General features: G+C 36.3%; 1 protein-coding gene and 1 long non-coding RNA gene across 2 annotated transcripts in view; both read left to right on the top strand.

Annotated features, from left to right (window-relative positions):
* The window catches only part of ACSS3 (acyl-CoA synthetase short chain family member 3), a 148,715-nt gene extending 127,924 nt beyond the window's left edge, over positions 1-20,791 (top strand). Inside the window, exons 12-16 of the mRNA XM_026499959.4 lie at positions 171-252; positions 2,403-2,525; positions 17,465-17,564; positions 17,654-17,829; positions 18,633-20,791. Coding sequence (XP_026355744.1) covers positions 171-252; positions 2,403-2,525; positions 17,465-17,564; positions 17,654-17,829; positions 18,633-18,701 — 550 coding nt within the window. The 3' untranslated portion in view covers positions 18,702-20,791. The remainder of the gene's footprint in view (positions 1-170; positions 253-2,402; positions 2,526-17,464; positions 17,565-17,653; positions 17,830-18,632) is intronic.
* On the top strand, positions 2,532-15,999 carry LOC130544435 (uncharacterized). Its single transcript, XR_008960704.1, has 2 exons — positions 2,532-3,168; positions 9,934-15,999. It is a non-coding gene; the product is annotated as an uncharacterized LOC130544435 (long non-coding RNA).
* Positions 20,792-21,745: the final 954 nt, after the last annotated feature.

Raw genomic sequence — 21,745 nt, 5'->3', positions numbered from 1 at the left:
TGGTCAGCTGCTTCAGCCTCAATTAGACATGATCTTTCCGGCAGATTTAGGGCTTATATTTCAGTGTGGGATTTGACTTGCAATTATCCATCACACTAGAAAATTATTCTAATCAAACTATCTTTATTACCACTTTGGTCATAATTCTAACTGCTCTGTTTTTATATAAGGTTGCCATTACCACCTGGGGCTTTTTCAGGACTCTGGAAGAATCAGGAGGCATTCAAGCATTTATACTTTGAAAAGTTTCCTGTAAGAACTTTATTATACTTTTTTTTTTTAAACCTTCCAAAGTACCTCTTTATAATTCTTGCCTATTAAATTGAGCATTTAGTGCTGGAATCATAGATAACAATACAACTTTTAAAGTGTATCTGGACCAAGTTCTAGATCTCAGGAATAAGAATACCCAAACCACAGTGATTAAAGCAAGTCATTTTTATATTTATTTTTATCAGTCTCTGGACATAGACATTTCTGTTTCTCTTTGCACATTTTCCTGAAATTTAGCAGCCCTCAATATCAGGAAAGTGTTTATTAAATTAAAGACTTTGGGGGGAGGGCTATCCGTATTCTTTCCTGTATTGGATCCCTCTGCAGACTGAGAGCACCTGATCAGAATTGTACCCTGTCCCTGGGACCCCTTAATCTCCTCTGTAGCTGGTTATGTGCGTAAAGTTCATTTGGCTTGCCCACAGTTGTATTGTTCCATTCTTTTACCTATTTTTGACATTCGTTCCTGAAGTTCTCATAGCTTTTTATTTTAAATTCCCATTTTAAAATACAGATACATGCTAGACATGGTGTTCCTGCAGCACAAACTCGTCACCTGGATGACAAAAAGTGTTCTCCTACTTTTTGTCTTGTCATTTACCTGTTTCTCCATATCAGTGTGAGGTGTTTTGCGTTTATAACAGCACTTTACTGATAACACACATCAGGTCCCACCATCATATTGCTGCTGTCCTTTGACTTCTATTTCAAGAGGTTCTCATTGTGCAGTAGGTGGAAAAAAAATGGTCAGTTTCCTTAAAAAAAACCCAAAAACAAAAACAAGTCTCCGTGTTTAGCATTTTATCTTTATTATTTGTGAGCAAAGGACAAGCCAACAAATGACAAGATTTAAAATAGCTTCCTTTGGAGAGAGATCTTGGAGTTAAATGATCTCAGTAGCTGAGATTAAACATGCCCCCGGTGGACTGTGGCAGGGAAGATTTGTCAGTAGGGTTGACTCCGGTCAGCTCAATCTGTCTGCCCGATGGACCACTGTTAAATCATCAGAGTACTGATATGATTAATTACACCTGACAATGGCAAATAAGGTGTGCCTGTGGTTTCGACGTGATCACCTGTAACACTGAAAGCTCCTTCAGAGTCTCTGTTTATGGTTAAACTATGTGGAGTGACTCTGTATATACTCTTGCCTTGTTATCCTGACTTCGAACTTCTCATCTAAGGGCTTAATCACAGCACAAAGGGTTGAGTAACTTGCCTGCAGTTTAGAAGTGATGGAGCTGAAGATGGAACCATAAAGGCCGGCTGCACAGTCGGTGCTCTCTAACTGCACTCTAGGTTTTCTCTCCAATAGAAATTGCAGTAAGAGCGCCGATTACTGAGGGCTTACGGTGTGCCGGCTCCGCCCTCCTTAGATACACGATCTCACTTATGCTTCAGAGAAGCCGTGTAGGACATAGCTCACCAACCTGCTTAACCGATGAGCACACCGAGTCTCAGAAAGAATGAGAAGCACGAATAGTGACTCATCTGGATCGTTCCTAAAGCCCATGCTCGTTAACATAAGTATCAAGATAACTGAAAAGCATTAGAAGTAATATTTCTTTCTACGTCTTATTCTTCTTGATTCTTCATTCTTTTGTGATTTTTGGACCAGTGAAGATGTACTGCTACTTTGAGTTGATTAAAATTTAAATTTCATCCCTATTATTGTATTTCACGGAAGCTCGAGTCTAATCGAAATTCATGTTAATAAAGTAGCACTCTATTTTGTAATTATTTATAGAGAGCTTTAAAGGTTTTAAGAATTAATATAATTAAAGAAGAAATCTATCAAAAAATTACCTTCCAATACCAAAATATATTGGAAATATTGAACTATTACTTCTCCATTAAAAAAATTGAGTTCATAAACTTTGCAACTCTAAGTTCAAACATTTAACTTGAGTATATATAAGAATGCTTAAATTTATTCCTGGCTGTTAGTGGAGCAAAGATTTTAGTAAGTTATCAAAATCAAAAGGAGTTTAATTCCATAGCCTAGTTACGAAAAAAGTCAAATGCATGCAGTAAATCCATTTCTATCACACTTTATATTATACCAAACTTAAATGATTGCATTACCTAGCAATACATGCTAATTAGATATTATCAATTCTTATTTTCAGGGATATTATGACACCATGGATGCTGGTTACATGGATGAAGAAGGCTATTTATATGTTATGTCTCGAGTTGATGACGTGATAAATGTTGCAGGTCACAGGATTTCTGCAGGTGCTATTGAAGAGGTATTGATGGATATAGATTTTCTGTTCCAGGTAGTATTTAGAGACAGAGCTGAACTGAAGTTAATAATTGAGGTTAAGTCAGTGTACCTGGAAAATTACCATACCCTTCATTTGAAGTAGAGGCTAAGTTACTCTAGTATCTCTCTCACCTCACTTCCTCCTGTGTAAATCCTGTTCTGCACACTCCCTGATCTTTGTCTGGGTGGGAGGGAGGAATTTTAAGAAGCTACATATATGTGTTATTTATAGGACAGCCTATATACCTTTGCTTCTTATATCATTGTTACTTGATTGTCTCTAGCTTCTTGATTTTCTCTTGCTTGATAACCAGGTTTGCATATTGTCTTTAACTGGTGTGAGATTTAAACATTTTATTATACTCTTAAAACCTGAGAATTTTCTTCCAATGTAAATAAATTGTCACAAAGTCCCCAGAAGAGGTTCTTTTTAATAATGTTTTTAATTTGTACATTTACATAGAGTAAAATCTGCTTTATTGTTGTACAATACTATGAGTTTTTATACTTGTATAGAGTCTTGGAACCATCACCAGAGACAGGATACAGAAAAATGTCAACACTGCCAAAGAATTCTCTCATAACATTGACCTTTGTGTTCTGACCTTCCCCATCCCTAACCCCTGGTAACTACTGATTTTTCTGTTTCTATGTTTTTGCTTCTCTAGAATATAAATGGACTCATATAGTTATGTAACCTTTGGATACTGGGTTATTTCATTTAGGAAAATACATTCGAGATCCATCCAAATTTTTGTGTGTATCATAATTTGTCCATTTACATTGCTATGTAGTATTCCATTTGAGGATGTACCAACCAGGTTCTGTAACCATTCATTCACTGAAGGATATTTGGATTGTTTCTAGTTTGAAACAATTTTAAATAATTCTGTTACATACATTCATGTACAGGTTTTTGGGCAAAATTAGTTTTTCTCTTTCTAGGATAAATACCTATAGTGAGTTGGCTGGGTTATATGGTAAATGTATGTGTAAGTTTGTAGGAAATGGTCAGACTGTTTTCTGAGTGGCTGCACAATTTTACATTCTCGCCAGCAGTGTTTGAGGGTTTCTGTTTCTTCCCATCTTCATCAACACTTGGGAGTTATAATTCTATATTTAAACCATTCTATTAGATGTATAATGGTATCTCATTACTTTTAATTTACTTTTCCGTAATGACTCAAGGATGTTGGTCATCTTTTGACATGCTTATTTCTCATCCACATATCTTCTTTGGTAAAATACCTGTTGAAATGTTCTGCCCATTTTCTAAAAATTGGGTTGTTTTCTTATTGCTCAGTTTTGAGAGTCCTTTATCTGATACATGATTCGCAAATATTGTCTTCCAGTCTGTGACTAGTCTTTTTATTCTCTTAAAAGTGTCCTTAGCAGAACCGAAGTATTTTTCATATTGATGAGGTCAAATTCACTAATTTTTTTCTTTGACAGATCATGATTTTGGCGTTGAATCTTAGAACTCTTTCCTAATCCAAGGTCCTAAATATTTCTTCTTTGTTTTGACCTAAGAATTTTATAGTTTCATGTTTTACATTTGCTTTATTGTTTTACATTTTATATCAGTTTACATTTACATTTTGAGTTTTCGTGTGTGTGTGTGTGTGTGTGTATATGGTGCAAGATGTAGGTTGAGGATTATTATCATTTTTTAATACAGATGTCGATGGTTCCAAGAATCAGTTATTGCAAAGACTGCGTTTCTCCTTTGAATCTCCTTTGCACCTTTGTCCAGATCAGCTGACAGTACCTGAGTGGATCTATTTCTAGAGTGTCTTTTCTGTTTCATTATTCTGTGTGTTCATCTTTTTACCAATACTATTCTGTCCTGATAGTATCGCTTCATGGAATGCCTTAAAGTTGAATAGTATCCACACTTGCTCTTCTTTTTCAAAATTGTTTTGGATGTTCTAATTTCTTTACTTTTCCATATATATTTTAGAATGAACCATTTGTGGTTACAATGGATTTTTATTGGGACTGTATTAAATCTATAGATTCTTTTGCGAAAAATTGATATCTGGTCCATACTGAATCTTCTAATCCAAGAATTTTATATGTGCCTCCATTTCTTTAGGTCTTTTTTGATATGTTTCATCAACATTTTATACTTTTTAGTACACACATTTATACCTAAGTATTTAATTTTTAAGCTGTTGTAAATATAATCTTTCCTTAAGTTTTAGTTTCCAAATTTTCACTGCTAGTGGATAGAAATACTATTGACGTCCTTGAACTGATAATGCATTTTTTATAGATTCTTGAGATTTCCTATATAGAAAATCATGCTGTGAATAGAGATAATTTTATTGCTTTCTTTTCAGTCTAAATGCCTTTTATTCCTTTTTCTTGCCTTCTTGAACTGGCTAAAACTTCCATTGTGATATGGAATAACAGTGGTGAGAACAGACACCCTTGTCTTGTTTCCGGTCTTAGGGTAAAAACATTCAGTACCTTACCATTAAGAATGATGTTTCCTATAGGTGTTTCTGTAGATAAACTTTATCAAGTTAAGATGTTCATTCTTTTCCTAATATAATAAGATTTTTAAAAATATTTCGAATGAATGCTGAATTTTGTCAAATGCTTTTTCTGCTTTTAGTGATATGATTATGTGTTTTTTAAGCCTTTTAATACATGAACTGCACTAATTAATTTTCAAATGTTCAACCTTGCATCACTGGGATAATCTTACTTGCGGTGTTTTTATGTATTGATTTTGTTTAAACATCTATAGTAATTTTCTTTGTTCTGAAGTTGGTTATGTGTGGTAATCACATAGGCATTTCATCTTTTTTGAATAGTGTTTGAATCATTTATCTTTTGCCATTCTTTCATTTGGATCATTATAGATCCATACAGATCCATCATGTGGATCATTATGCTTTCTATTGACCTCTTATAAATAGCATACATGGGCCTTACTTTTATTTTTATGCAATCTAGACAATCTTTATCTTTTAACTGATGTTTTTAGACCATTTACATTTAAATAATTCATAGATTTATATTTATGCCTATCAGCTTATTAGTTTTCTTTTTTGCCTTTTTTTCATTCCTCTTCAATACCCCTTCTCCCTTCTTTTAAGTCATTTCATTCTTTTTTTGTAGCTTCTGTTTCTTTACTGAAAACTTGTTTCCTTTCTTTCTCTTTTTTTTTTATTTTATTTATTTATTTATTTATTTATTTATTTATTTATCTGACAGAGAGAGAGTACAAGCAGGAAGAGTGGCAGACAGAGGGAGAGGGAGAAGCAGACTCCCCACCAAGCAAGGAGCCCGACAGCGGGCTAGATCCAGGACACTGGGCTAGATCTCAGGGATCATGACCTTAGCCAAAGGCAGACGCTTAACCTGCTGAGCCACCCGGGCGCCCCTCTGTTTCCTTTCATTCCAAGAATGCCCATTCTTCTTGCACCATCGCTATTATTGGTTTTTTTAGATTCATCTTTGTTAATTTTATAACAATGTGCAAATGAGGTGTTATGGGTCAAAGACAGATTTCTTGATAGTAAGTGTGTCATTGCCCTCTTAGGTTCTAGCCTTAGGTCCTACATAAGTGCCAGACACATCATAGATGAGAAATGAGAAAGATAACTTTGTCGGCTTATCAAGGGCAAGGAGGCATTGATCTTCCACCCCTCATCGGAAAGTCTCCTTCCTAACAGAAGGGCCTTATTCCAAACTCCAACTCTTTGAAATGTAAATAAAATCTCTCCAGGACCCAGATAGCCTTGTGTGTCTCAACTCTTACAACTTAGAAATGTTTCCAAGCTCTGAGGCTTCATCTTTTTTTGACATGTAAATACCTAGGAAGCCCCTGAGCCAGTAGGGATCTAGTCTAGTTGAGACTTTAATAATTTTGCCCTCCCAGGGAAATTAGAAAAGTTTTATTATCCTTTCAGAGCAGAGCAATTAACCTGGCAAACAGCTATAGATCAAATTCTCATGGTATTTGAATATTCTCCGGAGGCTAGAGCTTTTTATGGGAGCAATGAGGAATCCAGGAAAGTTTTATCCCTTGCCACCATTATAATAGCTGCATTCAAGTTTTTGTCTGATAATTCTAATATTTGGGTCATCTTGGCATTGGTATCTATTGATTGATACTTTTTTCTTAAGAGATGTTTAGGTTTTCCTGATTCCTTTTATGTCCAGTCACTTTAGATTTTTATCCTAGATATTTTGAATATTACCTTATGAGATTCTGGATCCTGTTTAAATCATCAGGATTTGTGTTCTTGTGATTACTTATTTTAATTAAGAACAGACCACCTGTCCCTACTCACTCTATGGACCGTGGTTGCAATGTCAATTTGATTTTCAGTCTCCCAGTGCTATTTTGGTCCACCTCACTGTGTCTCTCCCAGAGGCCAATCTGAACGTCGAGTTAAGTGCTCAGAATCTACACTGTACTGATTCTGGTTGGATTCATGCGTGCGCACATCTGGGGTAGGCTGAAGAGTTCATACGCAGATGTAAAGCATCCCTTTCTCCTACCCCTTCCTCTCCATAATCTGCTCCTCACTTTCTGATTTCCAAGGTTCCCCATGGCTGCTCTTCTGGGTAAAAAGTCGGGGCTTTGCATTCTCTGTGTTCTTATCAGGGTTCAAATATCGCATGCTCTACGTGCACGGCGTCCCTGGGCAGAGGATGAGACTGTCTCTTCGGTAGCGCTCGCTTAGTGTAGAGCTGGGCAGGTTAACAGGGATCTACTCAGGGACTGGATGGCTGCTCCTGGGGGTGGGGGTAGGGGAGTGGGAAGGGGCAAATGGCACTGAATCTTTCTAGGCTCCCATAGAGTGTGCGCGTGTGTTAGGGGCGGGGCTCCCTCAGGGTTCCATGCCACAGGCTGCGCACCAGTAGTGGAGAAGGGGAAGGACCCAGCTCTTTTGCTGGCATTCACCCTGAGTAGGGTGTGGGGAGTCAGCAGTTGCTACAGCTCTGTAAGGAAGGAAGAAGTCCGCTGCTGCTTGGTGTTCATCTGGAGTAGGGAGGTAAAGTGAACAGGATTGTTTCCCAGATCCTTGCTCCTTTCCCTGGCCCTCTGCAAAGGCAGACATTTCTTAGGGCGTTTCTCTCCGCACTATTGGCAGTTCCACCTTTTGCGGCTACTCTAGCACCCAGGCCAGAATATATAGGAGGCAAAACAAACAAACCATAATGACAACAAAACCCAAAACCTCCAAAGAAACAAACAAAAAAGAGCGTTGTGTCTTGAGTTCTTATAATTCTAGTAGAGTCATCTGACCTGGGTTTTTAGCCCAGAGTTTTTCATTGCAATTAGTAAAAGTGATAGGATGGAACATATTTATTCCATCTTTTTCAGAACCAAACCCAGACTTATTTTTAAATGGAATAGAGCAAACTGAAGTTTAAATGAAAGGCAGTGTTTAAAAACAATTCCGTGGGATCAGAGGTGCAGAATCAACGTTTAGTTCTCCTTCCTATAAAGATGGTGACCTTCTTTAAAAGTCATATTTACCTTCAGCGAAAACAAAACAGCTTAACACTTCTTGTCATGTTGGCTTTGTGTGTGTGACAACATAATATTATTTGAGTAAAAGGAAAGAATTTTATATAATATTTTGGACTAAGTGGCTTTGTGTGCTATTATAATATTATCTCATTTTTAACCTACTGTGAATTTTGTGATAACCTGAAAATGAAATTTACACTTCATGTATTTTGGTGTGTTGGCAAAAGTTGGTTCTGGTTGCATGAACTTTTCATTTCTTGCCTGTAGGAGATTACCTCTAATATTCACTTGCATTTCTGGCACAGTCAGCTAATCAAAATATGGAGATTACATATGCAAGGCTTTTATTATCAGTCAAAGTTCTTGGTTCTTTTATTTTTAGAACAAAAAGAGAAGTATCAACCTATTTAAATATATGCTTTAATATGTTTCTACTGACATCCTTCTTACTGTATGTAATCAGACAATGAGGCAGGCAGAAAGTAGGCAGTAAAATGACAAAACTGAAAAAAAAAAAAGCATGCTAGAATCAATGGTTTCCAACAGGAATTTTGTCACTCGGTCTTGGAGTACTTATGGCTCATAATAGGACACCTGTTAGTCTTCAAGTCTTCTTGAAATGAAGTCTTCCTTTATATGAATTAAATGATTAACTCTACTATATATTTATGTCTAATAAGGAAGTTAATACCTCAGTTCATATCAGGTTGGTCTTCTTTATGTTGGCATCTGTTAGAGAGTTTTGAACTAACATTCTTTCCTGGCTTTTTCTCACCTCCTAGCAAACTTGCCTAACATTGATAATTAATGTCTATGTTTTTACATACATATTTTTATTGTTCTTACTGATGACATAACCAACTTTCATTAAAGTGCCCAAACCTTACTTTACTTGTAAATGCCTTCCAGGACTCTCACTAGGATTCTCAGTTGTCAGTTCTCAATGCTGGATTCCACTTTGAGTTTTTGAAATAGAATTTGAGGGTCTTAATTCATGGGCATCTCATCTGTAATAATTAAAAATACTGAATGTTGTTTTTATATATAGTGAAAATCTGTGTCTTTCCAGCTTTCTAAAGTAAAATATGACAAGTACATTACCTTACATAAGGCTAAATCAAATTCTATTAAAATTACTATATTAAAAACATTTCAGGAAATTGTTCTTTTCTGATCTCATCATAAAAAAATAGAGTTCTAGAATAGCTCTTATAAATTTAAGAGGATCTTATCCTTGCAGATCTCAACACATGTAAGGGCCTTCTGTAACTATTAAGTAATAATCATATCTATTTGAAAAGTTGATTAATGTTTGAGAGCCTGGCATCTAGCTAGAGACTTGGGATACTTCGGTGGTAGTTCAAAGTGTCCTTAAGAAAACTGGGTCTGAAATCTGCTAGTTCAGGTCTTATGAGCCAGAATTACTAGGAGCTAATGTGGTCCTTCTTGCTTGGTTCTCTTTCACTGTTGTGGGCAGGCTTTCATACAAAGACACCTCCAGGGAACAAATTAGGCTCCCTGGTTTCATTCTTTCACTTGTAGCTTAAGTTTCATTTTGTTAAATAATCCTACTGGTATCCTTGGGAACTTGGAAATCTGGTGTTAAAATACTGCACTTAAAATCCTAGAGCAGTGTTCATTGCAATTTCCCCTTTGGAGGGTTATTTGAACCAAAGATTCACTGTTTGTTTTCCAAGTTAGTTATTTTGTTTGCTATTTTTAGGAGTGATACCTTCAGGACTGAATATATTTCCATAAAGTGTGTATTCAACAAAGATGCCACGTAATTTCAGTTCTACCCAGCATTAAATGACTACTGGATTTAAATAGTTGTAAAATTGCTGAATATTTTCCTGAGTACAAATATGAATATTGATAATGTGGAATCTAACAGTTTCCTAGATGACTCCAATATCAGAGGGAATGAAGACGCATTTTTCCTCCCACCGCAGAGACAAACGCCTACCAGACTGGCTCCTTGCATCTTATGAAGGTGCTTGATTTAAACTAATACTTTTAAAATTAAAATACTTAAAAACATAATTGAAAAATCTGTGTAATTCAGCCCACTAAAGTCATAGACTCTTTCAAATCCATTAAAATTTACACAGAAATGACAGTATCCCCTTCAACCTATATTACAAAGCTGTAATCCTCAAGACAGTCTGGTACTGGCACAAAAACAGACACACAGATCAATGGAACAGAATAGAGAATCCAGAAATGGACCCTCAACTCTATGGTCAACTGATCTTCGACAAAGCAAGAAAGAATATCCAATGGAAAAAAGACAAGTCTCTTTAACAAATGGTGTTGGGAAAACTGGATAGCCACAAGCAGAGGAATGAAACTGGACCATTTTCTTAACACCACACACAAAAATAGGCCCCAAATGGATGAAAGACCTAAATGTGAGACAGGAATCCACCAAAATCCTAGAGCAGAACACAGGCAGCAACCTCTTTGACCTCGGCTGCAGCAATTTCTTGCTAGACAGGTCTCCAGAGGCAAGGGAAACAATGGCAAAAATGAACTATTGAGACTTCATCAAGATAAAAAGCTTCTGCACAGCAAAGGAAACAGTCAACAAACTTAAAACGCAACCTACAGTAAGGGAGAAGATATTCACAAATGACATATTAGATAAAGGGCTAGTATGCAAGATCTATAAATAACTTATCAAACTCAACACCCAAAGAACAAATAATCCAATCAAGAAAAGGGCACAAGACATGAACAGACATTTCTCCAAAGACATTCAGATGGCCAGCAGACACGTGAAAAAATGCTCTATGTCACTCGGCATCAGGGAAATACAAATCAAAACCACAATGAGATACCACCTCACACCAGTCAGAATGGCTAAAATTAACAAACAGGAAATGACAGATGTTGGCAAGGGTGAGGAGAAGGGGGAACCATCTTACAATGTTGGTGGGAATGCAAGCTGGTGCAGCCACTCTGGAAAACAGTATGGAGGTTCCTCAAAAAGTTGAAAATAGAGCTTCTCTACAACCCAGCAATTGCACTACTAGGTATCTACCCCTAGGATACAAATGTAGTGATCCAAAGGGTCACCTACACCCCAATGTTTATAGCAGCAATGTCCACAATAGCCAAACTATGGAAAGAGCCCGGATGTCCATCAACAGATGAATGGATAAAGATGTGGGGTGTGGGTGGGTGTGTATGTGTGTGTGTGTATATGTGAAACTCTGATGGAATACTACTCAGCCATCAAATAATGAGATCTTGCCTTTGTAATGACGTGGATGGAACTAGAGGGTAAGCACAGTAAGTCAGTCGGAGAAAGACAATTATCATATGATCTCTCTCAGATGTGGAATTTAAGAAACAAAAGCATAGGATCATAGGGGAAGGGAGGGAAAAATAAAACTAGATGAAATCAGAGAGGGAGGCAAACCATAAGAGACTCTTAATCATAGGAAACAAACTAAGGGTTGCTGGAGTGGAGGGGGGTTGGGGGATAGGGTAACTGGGTGATGGACATTAAGGAGGGCATGTGATATAATGAGCACTGGGTATTATATAAGACTGATGAATCACTGAACTCTACCACTGAAACTAATAATACACTATATTAATGTATTAATTATATGTTAATTTAAGTTAAAAAATTTAAAAAGACAGTGGAAAATGCTATCAGATTTGAGTGGGAAATGATTTTAAATAATAGTTCTGCATATAGTTAATCTATCAAATTTGACAAATAAATACATTTTAAAGATATAAGGACAAAGAAGATTTACAAATCATCCCTACCCACTATGAATAAATGATGCTTGGAATATTACAAAATGTGAAAAAAATGCAAGAGAAATAATACCATAAGACAAGAAGGCATCATCCTGAGTATGAACTACAAGGATGGTCCTCCACCTTGTACAAACATTAGAATCACATCTGGAGCTCTTAAAAGTACTACTATCCAAAGGAGAAGATCATCTGGGATGCTGGTAATATTCTATTTCTTGGGCTATAAGTACACAGATATGTTCACTTTGCAATGTTTAATCACAAAAAATACATATGCCCAATTTCCACCCCAGACTTACTAAACCAGAAAATCAGGGGGTTGAGTCCAAATGCAGGCATTTTTTAAAAGCTCCTTTGGTTATTATAATTTGCTTCCAAAATGGAACCACTGCCCCCAAAAGAAGCTAAAATGCAAATAAATTTTTTGTGACCCCATAATAGAGATTGTTAATCATGCTCCTTATTTCATAGTATATTAAAAACCCTCTCGTTTTATTCATTTTTTAATTGATGCATTCCTTTATTGTCACCTCTTACTCTTATTCTCCATTCTTCCCCAAACCATGCTTTTGTGTTTAGTGTATATCCTTTTGTTTGTATGTTTTTCATCAAATATATATTGTGTGTGTTTGCAATTTTAACTGATTTAAAAGGTATTTTGTTCGATAGCTTATGCTGTTACTTGAGATACCTACTGTCCAATATGATAAATCAAGAACTAGAACAGTAGTTTAACAATCTATTATATAATGTTTAACACCAAAATGAACTACAAAACAAAAACTATTTTTAAAATATTTAATTTTAGAGAAAAAAAAACTGATCAAGGAAATAGAGGTCTTTCTTTTTATGAGACATTAATTTTCAAGATGACTTCTTTTTCAGAAAGATCAAATTATTTTACTTCGGGGGGGCATGTAGTACCACTGTGGCCCATTGTAAGTAATACATGTTTAGTTACTATTCTGCTTGTAAAATTTTGAGTATTATAAAACTTTTGGTTTCAAAAAAAAAAAAAAATGACAGTACCCCAGAAACAACAAACGACAAGCATTTACCAGGCCTGTTACCCTGTAGTCTCTATTACCCTATTATCTATATTTATACAGATATTCCTCAACTTGAGAAAGAGGTTACATCTTGCTTAACCCTATCGTAAATTGAAAATACCATAAACTGAAAATGCATTTAATACACCTAAGCTGCCAAACATCATAACTTAGCCTACCCTACCTTAAATATGCTCAGAACAGCCACATTAGCCTACAGCTGGGCAAAATCATCTAACACAAAGAAGACTTTATAATAAAGTGTTGAATATCTCATGTAATTGATTGAATGAAAAACAGAATGGTTGTGCAGGTACGGAGTGGTTCTAAGTGTATCAGTTGTTTACTGGGTAATCACTGACTGGGAGCCCAGTCCCAGTATCACAAGAAAGGATTTTGTACTGCATATGGCTAGCCTGAAAAAAGACCAAAATTCAAGATTTGACGTATAGTTTCTCCTGAACATGTATCGCATTCACACCATCCTGAAGACAAAAAGTCATAAGTTGGAATCGTTGCGCACTTTTGGCGAGACAGTTACCTCTCAGGTTGTATTGTTTTTTCAGTTCTTGACTGCCAGTTAATCACGGATGCTTTATGGATTTGTATGTGGAGGAAATATATGAAAGTGGCTTTTGATATTTTTACCCCTGTAGGACATTTGTTCGGCTTCTGTCCCTTAAATGTTGCCAAGACATACTCTGATGCTTTCCTTGTTAATGATTCAGTTGTTGAAATCGTAATTTGGCATGTAACTATTATTTGTGGAGCCAACATAGAAAACTGTCTCTCTCCCTTTATGGCATCTTTTTAATGCTGATAGATTAATATAATATTTTATCCACTATAATAATGAACCTCATTTACAGATGACATAAAGTTCTGGTAAATGATTATGTTCACAGATGTTTCAGATTCTGTTGACTACTAGGCAAAAAATGTGAAACTGTGAACTCTGATATTGTAGAGAACTGTGTTATATATTACTTCTGAGTTTAAAATACTCTGCCTGGGGGCGCCTGGGTGGCTCAGTCGTTAAGCATCTGCCCTCGGCTCAGGGCGTGGGATCGAGCCCCATATCAGGCTCCTCTGCTGGGAGCCTGCTTCTTCCTCTCCCACTCCCCCTGCCTGTGTTCCCTCTCTCGCTGGCTCTCTGTCAAATAAATAGATAAAATTTAAAAATAAATAAATAAAAATACTCTGCCCATGTGGAAAACCAGTCAGCATTTTCCCATCCACTTCTAAGCATACTAACACTGAGGATGGAAACATGGCGAAATTAAAACAACAAGGTGAAAGAAGGGCAGACTAGAAGATCTGGTGTTTGATTTAGTTAGAATTATAGTTATACTGGTTAGGTGACAAAATACCTGGATGATCAATTTTTTTAAATAGTAATTTGAACAGACACTGGCATTTTAAAAACTAAGGTAGAGAGGCTCATGGCACCAGTGAAAACTCTTATAATAAATTTTTTTTTTTTTTTTTTGACAATCAAAACTCTGGTTAGATAGGTAAAAGTTTTTCTCTACCCATAAAGGGCATCCTAAATCAGAATTCTAGCTTTGGGCCTACCAAGTCTCTACCCTATCTGCTATAGACAAAATATTCTCTTCCAAAGACTGTGACTGACTATACCAGTATAAATCTCTGGCAATAAAATTTGTCTCTAAGCATATGGACCTAAACCATAAATAAAATCTTAACAAATGGGAAAGCTGTTGAAAGCACTTTGAGAGTTCAAATTGAAGCACTGGAAGGAGATAGTGTTGTATGGTTTGTGTAGTTGGTGTTTTGCAGAAGCTTTTTAATGAGGCCCAACTAATGGAAGATGAGGTGCACATCTCTGTCTCAGCAATGAAGTTAATAAAATGTATAGCACAAAAATCATTTATTTAGTACATACTATCCTCAGCAGTATGAGAGTCAAAAACTATGTGGACGGCAACTCTTACAACTCAGTCCTTCAGTGTGGATGGTAACAAGAGGATATAGGAGATGTTGATGTCTCCGTTTCATTAGGGGCTGTGTAAGGCAGTGCACGGAGTTTGTACCAAACAGTCTGGTAGTTCACCGAGTCTTCCAGGAGCTCAGAGAAGAGCCAGCTCATTTTCAACTTGGCATAATTAAAAGAAAGAATTCATGGAAACTTTGGGGACTTGAAAGTGGCACGTCCTAGATTGTGTTGGTTTTTCTCCTATCTCTCTGGCTGTGCCTTGCATGTAGCCTAGATGTTGGCGTTCCTTGAAGTTTTCACTCCTCTCACTGCTTTCTCCTTAAATAATCTAACCTATGTCTATAGCTTTTATTACCATCTACACATTTAATGATATTCAAATGTGCACCTCCAGATGAAGACTCCCATCAGATTCAACTGCCCCGACTCAAGATATCTCAAAGGTGCTTCCATGGAACATCTCCAAGACTTAATACATGATCATTCCTTCCAAGTGTAGCCGTCACTAGTATTTTCTGGCTAAGAAAATGGCACCATTATCCAATCAGCTGTTCAAACCAAAAAAACACAGAATCATCCTTAACTTCTCTACCTTCTTCTTGCACCATCCAATTTATCCAATGGTCTACTATGGCAGCCTCATGGGCGATTTCAACAAACTGTAATACTCACCCTTAACGATGTTTATTTGTTCTCCACAATGAACCCAAAGTAAAGTTTGTTTTTCAAAATACACTCTGAAGTAAAAGAAGCCAGACTGAAAAGACTACATACTCAGGATTCCAGCATTCTGAAAAAGGACTTTGGAGACTCTGAGAAGATCAGTGTTTGCCAAGGGCTAGCAGGAAGTAAGAATATATAAGCAGAGCACAGGAGCTTTTTTTAGGGCAGTGAAACTAGTCTGTAAAATGTAATATAATGGTGGACACGTCATAAAACCCATAGAATGTATAACACCAAGTGTGAACTCTAATGCAGACTACAGACTAAAGTGAGAATGACATGTTGATGTTGGTTCGTCAGTTCTAACAAATTCACCACTCTGGTGAAGGATTTTTAGAGCGGGGGAGGCAGCACATATATGGGGGCAGGATATATGTGACAATTCTCCATGCTTTCCACTCAATTTCGCTGTGAATCTATAACTACTCCAAAAAATAAAGTCTATTAAAGAAAATCTTGTATCTCAACTCCCGAAAGTGCTTTATTGCCTTTCCAGTGTTACTAAAATAAATTGGAAATCCTTAGCACAGCCCCTCTCTACCTCTGCTCTTTCTTTTCCTCTGCTCCTTTCTCAGTCTTGCTCTCTGCTTTCCTGCCACATTAATCTCTTTCAGGTTTGAATGGTTTGTGCCAAGTCCTTCCTCAGGGCTTTGCCCCCCCCCCCCCCCCCCCCCCCCCCGTTGCCTAATCATCCTCTACTCATCCTGTAGACCTGAGCTCATTGTCGCCTCCTGAAGTCTTCTCTGAGACTGGTATTTATCCTTCTGCATTTGTCATGTATTTCCTTAGAAAAACCCAGGGTTTTGGGGGGCTGCTTTTGCTATGGCTTTCATACAAAAACGAGGCTAGTCCTCCAGAGCCTTTATCACTTTTATATTTAGACATTCATAATAAAAAGTACTCGTGATTGTTTATTAATATTGCCTTCGTCCATTAGACTGTAGGCACCCCGAGACAGTGCTCCACCTGTTTTTGCTCACCACTGAGCCTAGTGCTGTGGTTGGAACAGAGAAGGATTTAGTAACCATTTGTTGAAAGAATAAGAAGTGCCAAATGAGCTGTTTGCCCACTGTTTTCTCTAGCTATTAGAGATCTGCAGTCACTGAAAGACCAATCACTGTCTCAGAAGAGGACATTTTGAACAATCATTTTTAAAAGTACCATCACGGCAGAAATGTTTTTTAACCCTAAGCTTCTGTATTTCATGTGGTTACTCTGTGGGTTCTTGTGATTCCAGATAGATCGCTGCTTTGTTCTTTAAGATATTTAGAGCTTAGGGTAAGAAGTATGAAAATGATTCCCTGACAGGGGTGATTATCTGATGTCAGGGCTTCATGCCATGCCCAACCTTTTCTTTCAAGTCAGAAAATCCTCTCTGGATGGGTGGTCACTCAACAAAAGAAATGCTCTGTTCATTGCTCAGTAACAGATACAGAAATAAAATCACTGTTTAGTCATGGGGCTGCCTTGGATTTCTCTGGACAGTATGCTTATGGTAGCCAGCACTAAAGCCCAATCACCATGAGGTCATCTGTTTTCGGATGTCCATTGCAATTTGTTCCCATGGAGTATCCACTGCATAGTTGCCCCGACTTCATTAATGAACAAGTGAGATGAAGAAACAATTCCCTTACAGGTAAACAAAGCAATTTGTCTTAATTACAGTTAGCCTTCAGTGACTACCACGGGGGTCCTAACAATTCACTCACCCCAGTTATAATGATAGGAATTGTGAATCAGTGGTAATTTCCACACAGGCAGCTGTAGGTTTTAGGTTTTGACTTCTCTGACATGTATCTTTCTCCCCATGGAAATACATACATACACACATACATACATACATACGTGTGTGTATACATATATATATTCTTATATATGTACACATATATTTTCTAAATTAATGCTTTTCCTTATTACAGTCAGTCCTTTCCCATGGCACTGTGGCCGACTGCGCTGTTGTTGGCAAGGAAGATCCTTTGAAAGGTCATGTCCCCTTAGCACTCTGCGTGTTGAGAAAAGGTGAGAAATCTTTGTCCTCCCTGAGTGTTTGGGCCCTGAATGATTAATGAAGGTTAATTCAGTGCTTATCATCTGAACTTTCTCCCTAGATATAAATACAACAGAGGAACAAGTCTTGGAAGAAATTATAAACCATGTTAGACAGAGCATTGGCCCTGTGGCTGCTTTTCGAAATGTAGTGTTTGTCAAACAGTTACCCAAAACGAGGTCTGGCAAAATTCCCCGGTCAGCTCTGTCTGCCCTTGTCAACGGCAAGCCGTATAAGGTAAATTATCAAAAATGTTTAATGCCAGTTTCTGAAACTTTTCTCCCCACTTCTTTGGCATTAACATTTTTTTAATGTTAAGGGGGAAACTGCACATCCACTCTCTAGGAATGAGGATTGTGGAAACACAGAGTAATTAACACCATATGCTTCGAGATTATAGGTACCAGTGTATGGAAGTATTTTACTATTAGTAAAAATGTCACTTACATTCAAACAACTTGTGGGAACTCATTCTTACTGAATTAAAGACACAACTTCCTTCATTGTGGTCATTAATGTCTATTACTGAATGAGAAAGTGAACAATTGAGGCTGGTTATACATGCTTGAACAGTTCTAACTGATGCATATATGCTAATTATTTCTCCTGCTTGGAGTGAAAATTGTCTTGGCAAGCATCAGGCTAAGTCAAGTGTATATATTCTTTAAATTTTTTTGCACTTTATACATGCAGAGATATACATGTCTTTAATCCTCAAGATCTAACAGAAGGTGATGCCGCAGTAAACTGTAGTTGTAAATGCAAAAAAAAATTCTAGAGAGGCACATAGAAAGGCTCATTAGAGCAATTCTAGAGAAAGTACCACTTAGGACCTATAGTTTTGCTAACTGAACAGTTTATCACTCTAGGAGACTATATATACATTCTCAAATGTTAAATTTGGTGTCCCCTTTCTTTGAATGTTTCTATGTGCTTTTTATAAGAAAATGGGGATACGGTATTGCAGGTAATTGTTTAATTATAGAGAGATGGAAGGGGTTCAAGGAAGAGCATTCATCTGACTTGTATTTTCTTTCCAGATAACACCTACGATTGAAGACCCCAGCATTTTTGGGCACATAGAAGAAGTGCTGAAGCAGTCATCATGACTTTTGTTTCTTAATTTTGAGTCCATTTGAATCAATTTTCTAATTGGAGTCAAATTTTTGGAATTATTTCCCATAAATACTTAAATAGAAATTACTTGCAAACTGAAATATGAATTGTAAAGCTTGGTCTAAGAAACAGTACTTGAGGACTAGTGAAAGACCTGTGCCTTCTGTCTGATTAGACCCAATTGGCATCTTTTTAAGTTGCCTATAACACGGCTCCTTATAGGTTGTCTAGCACTTTAAGAAAAATATATCTAATGTATGATTTTTAAAAATTGACCCCCCCAAATATTTTAATTGAAAGAGACACATTAATATAGAGCTACTTCCTGAAATGAGGAATCTGTAGCTTTGACCACAAACCTAAAACTCAAGTTGAAGTCAGAAAATAATTATAATTTTTCTTACAGAAATTCTGAATATTTTCTAATATTCTTGAGATGTCCCCATGCATGGTTATTTTAAATGAAATCGATTAACATGGGAGGTCTTAGGTAATCATCTAGACCGCTGATTTTCTGGATAGGAGGATCTGTCTCGTCATACATTTCCTGAGGGAAGGTTGGATACCAGAGTACAGCTCTGCCTTAGGTCATTTGTACTTAGTCAAGGGAAATCACATGCCTGACAGATCCTAGAGGTCATTTAATCCAATCTCTTTGTCATGGAGATGAGAGCTGTTTGGAGTTCCTCCTGTCTCAGGTTCTTAGTTGACCGTACACTTAATGATTCCAGCTTCCTATAAAAACAAACAAATGACACACAAATGGGGTAAAACTGACAAGGAAAGTTCTTAAGGAAGAAATGTGAAACTTTATACATTGTGCTAGAGACCAGGAGTTTTTAAGAAACCCCAAATCTAGATTTTTATGTGAAATCTCGAATTTTTAAACAATAACTCACTAAAAAAATATTGTGACATCCAAACACATCTTTCCATTTAATCTTATAGAAAATTATTGAGAAATTAAGAAAAGTAATTGAAAACGAGTCTTTGTTACTAAGCTTATGGTAATGTGCCAATTAGCCAGAGTAGCTTGATATAGATTGTTAAATGTGTGATTTACTTAGGATTACTTGGGATTCTATATGATATCAGTTATCAAAGAATACATTTAAATAAAAAAATATACCATGCCCACTGAGTCTTTGATGGTGCTCAAAGTATTTCCCAATCTTTCAGTCCATTAGGAACATTACTTCTAAGAGCAGCCGTCCTAACGTAATAGTCTGGGCACATGAAATGTATGTGAGAGATAACACGTAAGAGCTTATTTACTTGTTTGTTTCATAAAAATTACAACCAGTATAAGACATTCTGAAAATGATAGCTTTTTTTGGACCATAGGCTGTATAAATAAATGGCTTCTCAAAGGAAAGTCCTATTTGCTTCAATCGGCTTCTTGATTGTTACACCTGAAAAAATATAGTCAGCTAACCATTCTTTTTAATTATTTTAGTAGCCTGAATTAAACCAACTAGACAGACATTCAACTTATAATTTGAAGCCGTCGGTTCCTTAAAGTGACTCTTCTATTGGGTACATTTTACTCATAATCACAACTGTAATCTTAACGAATAATACATTTTTAATGTTTAAAATGTATTACCTTATTTTTTCATATAAGATTCAGTTAATTTGAAATGGCAAATTCTTTGGCAGAATGCACATCATCGTTCATTTGCAAAAGGTATAAACAAAGGCATGTGTGAAGGGTACATCTGTAGAATCTCTTGCACATTTTTCCTGTAAATCAATTCTGAAGGGACACGTTAGCAATCAGGCTTGAGTTATTTTCCAGTTGAGTGGGATTGGAAAACAGTGCATGAGCCTGGACAGGAAGTACTGTTACTTTCATGTGACTGAAAGTGGGGCAAGAAAGATACACCTGAATTGTTGATTGCCTAAAATCTGGGAGGAAAAAAAAAAAGAATTTTCTTTTTCATACTTACCATAACGCACTTTCACTAGATTGTACCTAAAATATTCTGGATTAAATGTATATTTAAAAATAACAATACAATGTTACTAAAAATATAATCTTATTTAAATGTGCTGAAATAAAGTCCACATGGCCTTCTTTTGATATCTTCATGGAATTTTTTACTGTAAGACATTGGAAAGATTTAAAGATGTTCTTTTAAAATCTATGCAAAAGTGTTTTCCAATTGAGTTATTTTGCTCAAGACGATACATTAAATATATAAAAATTAGATCTGCTTTACATTTCAAGAGGACTTTTATTTATATAAAATTGTATTTGAGAAGGCTCTCATCGTTACAAATGTCAAAATTCATAAGTTGATAGATGGTCAGAAGGAAAAATACTGAGATTCTGAGCTTATTAATCCATTAAATGGAGTTTAGAATCTGGCAGAAATTATACGTTGAGTATTTTATACTTTTTTTGAGGAAATAGGTAGAATCTTTTTATCTCTATACATTAGACTCTATTATAAACAATTACTATTTCTTACCAAATGATCTCTAAAGGGGAGAAATTATGTGATTAAGTCATTCATTGAGAGTATATACAAATCGTTTGTTATTATAATATCATAGTTTCTATATTACATTTCACTTCCTTAAGTCAAGATCCCCATGATCAGATGAGCTTAGAAAGCTCTTTCCCATTGTTTCTGCTTGGGCAACATTTCTAGAAAATTTAAAATCACCTTCATAAGCAAGTTTAGTGCTCCCTCTTGTGGCAGACTCACTGTTGAAGATAAATATTAGATTGAGAGTCACTAAAAGGAAAATTTGCATTATGGTTTAAGTAAATTGTTAAACATTACGTGACTAGAAAACAAAGATTAAACAGAGAACTGGAAGTATTTTTTTTTTTTATTGACAATGGAGAGGGTTCTGTTACCATTACCTTTTGACTGAATCTGTTAAACAAAAATAGACATCAAAACAAATGTAATGTACGTGCAAACATAGCAAATTAAATACAAAAAGGAAATTACTAATGACAGGTCTTGCGCTTCATAAGATCAAGCAGCAGAAAATCAGCAGTTAGATAAATGGTATTATTAAA

The sequence above is a fragment of the Ursus arctos genome, unplaced genomic scaffold (assembly GCF_023065955.2).
Source record: "Ursus arctos isolate Adak ecotype North America unplaced genomic scaffold, UrsArc2.0 scaffold_21, whole genome shotgun sequence".
NCBI classification, from domain to species: Eukaryota; Metazoa; Chordata; class Mammalia; order Carnivora; family Ursidae; genus Ursus; species Ursus arctos.
The sequence above is the reverse complement of the archived record's forward strand: the minus strand, read 5'-3'. Positions and strand labels throughout refer to the sequence as shown.